This window comes from Hylaeus volcanicus, chromosome 4 (assembly GCF_026283585.1).
Source record: "Hylaeus volcanicus isolate JK05 chromosome 4, UHH_iyHylVolc1.0_haploid, whole genome shotgun sequence".
Classification (NCBI taxonomy): domain Eukaryota; kingdom Metazoa; phylum Arthropoda; class Insecta; order Hymenoptera; family Colletidae; genus Hylaeus; species Hylaeus volcanicus.
Window position 1 is genome coordinate 2,546,344 of NC_071979.1, and position 4,074 is coordinate 2,550,417.

The 4,074-nt window shown below is 41.3% G+C and overlaps 1 protein-coding gene across 3 annotated transcripts in view; it reads left to right on the forward strand.

Moving 5' to 3' along the window:
• LOC128874819 (protein qui-1) overlaps window positions 1-4,074 on the forward strand; it is a 42,711-nt gene that overhangs the window by 30,173 nt on the left and 8,464 nt on the right. For all 3 annotated transcript variants that reach the window (XR_008456699.1, XM_054119910.1, XM_054119911.1), the window contains exons 14-16: window positions 724-1,198; window positions 2,795-3,101; window positions 3,393-3,618. Coding sequence is in view for 2 of the 3 variants with exons in the window: in XM_054119910.1 (XP_053975885.1) it covers window positions 724-1,198; window positions 2,795-3,101; window positions 3,393-3,618 (1,008 nt within the window). In the remaining variant the exon portion in view is untranslated. The remainder of the gene's footprint in view (window positions 1-723; window positions 1,199-2,794; window positions 3,102-3,392; window positions 3,619-4,074) is intronic.

Below are 4,074 nucleotides of genomic sequence, written 5' to 3' on the forward strand. Positions count from 1 at the left end.
TGCCAAAATTGTGTTGAAACATTTTTTTACTAAAATACCATGTTTTCGACTTATTATGGTGTAGAATTAAATTGGGACACCTTGTATGTATTATACAGGGTGTCCCAAAAATGTATAATACATACAAGGTGTCCTATTTTAACTTGTACACCATAATAACTCGAAAATATTGTGTTTAAGCAAAAAATGTTTTAACACAGTTTTGACAAAACTTGTATGTCACCGATGTATAGGGTGTCTAAAAAATATTGGAGTTATGGAAAATATTGGAAACAATATTTTCGGTAAGGAAAAAGTTGTTTCAAATCACCCACCGAACCGTCCCTTTCAAGAAACTTTAACATTTTTGTAACACCTTGTATATCGGTAACATAGAAGGTCTGTCAAAATTGTTTTCGACAAAACATTATCCGTGAAAACTATTTTATGTTGTCGATCAAGTAAATTTTATAATTGAAAATGCAACTTAGGTTTTAGCAAGCTGACTGTTCTCAAGCTTCGATAGCTTTTCGAATCAGCAATCGATACGTGTTATTAGACACGTTCTGCTAGCAATTTTGAGAAAATGTTTAACAACTATGTGATCACCTACAGTGGCAAGGTGACTCGATTCTTTCTTTGGCTTTCTACATCCATTGTCTTTGAACGATTTGAACCAACTCATACTGAAACACCCGTGAAATAGAATCACCACATAAACGAAAATTTCTGTTTTCCGTTTAGTGGAGGTGAGGATTCGAGAATTATCGTGACAAGTTTGCAGAACGGCGAGGTTCTGACCAGAGTCGACCACCATAGAGGCCCGGTGAACTCGATTCGCGTCGATTCTGCTGGGGAGATTCTCGTATCTGGCTCTTCCGACTGTACCGTCTGTTTATGGTGTCTAAAGAAATTCACCATGTTGAAGTGCATCGTTTTACCGTCGCCTGTGACGATGCTGGACGTGTCGGCGGATTCTGTTTTCCTGTTGGCTGTCTGCGAGGACCAGAAATTGTACTTGAGATCTTTGGCCACGGGAACGGAGATTCACACGCTCAGAGGTCACCAGGGTGTAGTAAAAAGTATTTGTCTGGCGAAAGATTGTAGAAGAGCGATCGTTGGCGGAACCAATGGCAAGGTTTCCATTTTTGACATGCACAGTGGAAGATTGACGAGGACGTTATCCACGAATCCATCGTCGGACGTTACTTCAGTCAAAGTAAGGGTATTTTCTGTTTCTTAGCGCTTGTATTGCGTGGAGAAATTAATTTCGAGCCCTTTTAAAGTAAATTTATTTGTATATAAAAAAGGCTGTACTAATTTTCCGTTAGTCACACGTTTCAAGAGAACACATGCACGGTGTCCCAGAATTGTTGTAAGAACCGGAAATGGGGGGTAGCTGAGACGATTCTGAACGAAAATTTCCTTTGCAAAAAAGTCGTATGGTGCTTCGTTTTTGAATTATTAATGAAAAACCGTCGACCAATCACAGCGCCCGAGTAGCGCGCGCTCAGCCGTAGGAGCATAGGCTCGAGGCAGGATTGGCTGGACCCAGTAATAGGGTCCGCCTCTCGCGGCTAAGCGAGACCCATCCTACCCCCTCCTTCCGGTTCTTACACTACCTCTGAGACACCCTGCACACAGGATGTCCCAAAAATGTTGTGACACCTTGAAAGGGGTGGTTCGGGAGGTGATTTGAAACAACTTTTTCCTTAGCGAAAATGTTGTACGAGGCTTCATTGAAGAGATATTAACGGAAAACACTGACCGGCCATATTGGATTCGCCATTTTGAATTTTGCAATTCTGATATCAGATTCAAAGGTTGCTGTTCAAAAAAGTCATAAATACCAAGTTTCATAGAAATCTCATAACTTTTTAATATAGATGTCAGCCACATCGTATCCGCCATTTTGAATTTTGCAATTCTGATATCAGATTCAAAGTTTTGCGGCTCAAATAAGTTGTTTCAAATCACCTCCACTCTTTATATACAGGGTATCCCAAAAATGTTGTAACACCTTGAAAGAGGTGGTTCGGGAGGTGATTTGAAACAATATTTTCGGTAAAGAAAACGTTGTTTCAATCGCCCCCCGAACCGGCCCTTTCAAGGAACTCCAATATTTTTGAGATACCCTGTATATCGGTGACATAGAGGGTTTGTCAAAATTGTGTTGAAACATTTTTTGCTAAAACACCATATTTTCGAGTTATTATGGTGTACAAGTTAAAATAGGACACCTTGTATGTATTATACAGGGTGTCCCAAAAAATGTTAGAGGTCATTGAACGGGGTGGTTCAGGATGTGATTTGAAACAACTTTTTCCTTAGCGGAAATGTTGTCCGAGGTTCCGTTGAGGAGATATTAACGAAAAACACTGACCAATCAGAGCGCGAGTATACCGGTGGAGCGCTAGTGGTAGCGTATGAGTGCGGCCGTTTAACGCGTAGCCACGCTCACCGCGTGCGCTACTCCGACATCCTCGCGCTCTGATTGGTCAGTGTTTTCCGTTAATATCTCCTTAACGAAGCCTCGGACAACATTTTCGCTAAGGAAAAAGTTGTTTCAAATCACCTCCCGAACCACCCCTTTCAAGGTGTTACAACATTTTTGGGACACCCTGTATACAAGTTGATTTTTATACAAGTTGATTTTTATAAAGTGGCCGACGTGTATCTCTGATGTTTATCTTTGAAATTTGAATTCGTATTGAAAAATAGTCTAAACAAAAAGTAATCAAAGTCCCCGACTTTTATAAGGCAACAGCATTTCCATTGACAATATCGTCGATATCGTTGTCTATATTTGTTTTAGGTGACGGAAAAGGACGACTTTTTGATAACGGCTGCCGAGAATCGAGTAACGTATTGGAGTTTCCGGGGAGAGGAAGCATTTTCCAAGCCTAAAAAAACTGGCAAGCAAGAATCTTTGCATCCGCACACGGCCTCTATCTCTTGTTTGGATATATCTAGAGACGGAGCAATGGCGGTCACCGGTGGAGTCGACTCACTCGTCAATCTATGGCAATTGAATACGCACGAGTTGCTTTCTACTTTCGAAGGGCATATTGCCAGCGTTACGTGCATCGCATTCTCAGCTTCTGGTTTATTCATCGCTTCAGGTGTGTATGTCCATTGTCTGCATGTTTAAATATAAATATTCTTCGATTCAATAATTCAATCATCTTCAAACAAATTTTTCCGGTAAGCTAGCATTTCAAGGTCGTATTGTTAGTACAGATAGTATAGATTATAAATACCGGCTTAGCCGCTCGGCCGGTAACTTGCTAGTTACCACAGCAGTTACCGGTCGGTGAGCGTTGGAGACAAAAATTCGATTAATCGACTACCGGTCGGTAAAGTGTTAAAATTATCATTACCATCAATATAATAGAGTCTGTATCTAAACACAGGTTCGGAAGACAAAACGGTTCGCGTTTGGGGTTTGACGTTGGGCTTGGTGGTAGCAACGTTTAAACATCAAGCACCGGTCACGTCGGTAACAGCAATGTTCGACGGCCGAAGAATTGTAAGTTCTGACCGAGGGGGCGCAATTCGAGTCTGGGCGGCCGATACTGGAACTTTAATTCAGTCCGTGTGTGGACCAGGCCGTTGCATCACAGTCTCTCCTGATATGAGGTGCGTGCCACTAATATTTTCTACCCCCTCATTTACTTCATTTTTTACTAAATTTATTTACTAATTTGCTAATTACTAATTACTAATTATTTCAGTTTTTTTTCTAATATACAGTGGGCCCCCATAAGTATTCGTACCCTCTTTATCTATTGAAGAAACTTATCAAAATTGAATTACAGATTCGACGTTCTCAAATAAAGTTTTCGTTATAAATGTATACAGCGTTCCCCAAAAATGTTGTAACGCCTTGAAAGGGGTGGTTCGGGAGGTGATTTGAAACAACTTTTTCCTTAGCGAAAATGTTGTCCGAGGCTTCGTTGAGGAGATATTAACGGAAAACACTGACCAATCAGAGCGCGAGCCTAGCGTGTAGGCTACGCCTACCATGGGCGGCCCACAGGCATCCTCCCGCTCTGATTGGTCAGTGTTTTCCGTTAATATCTCCTCAACGAAGCC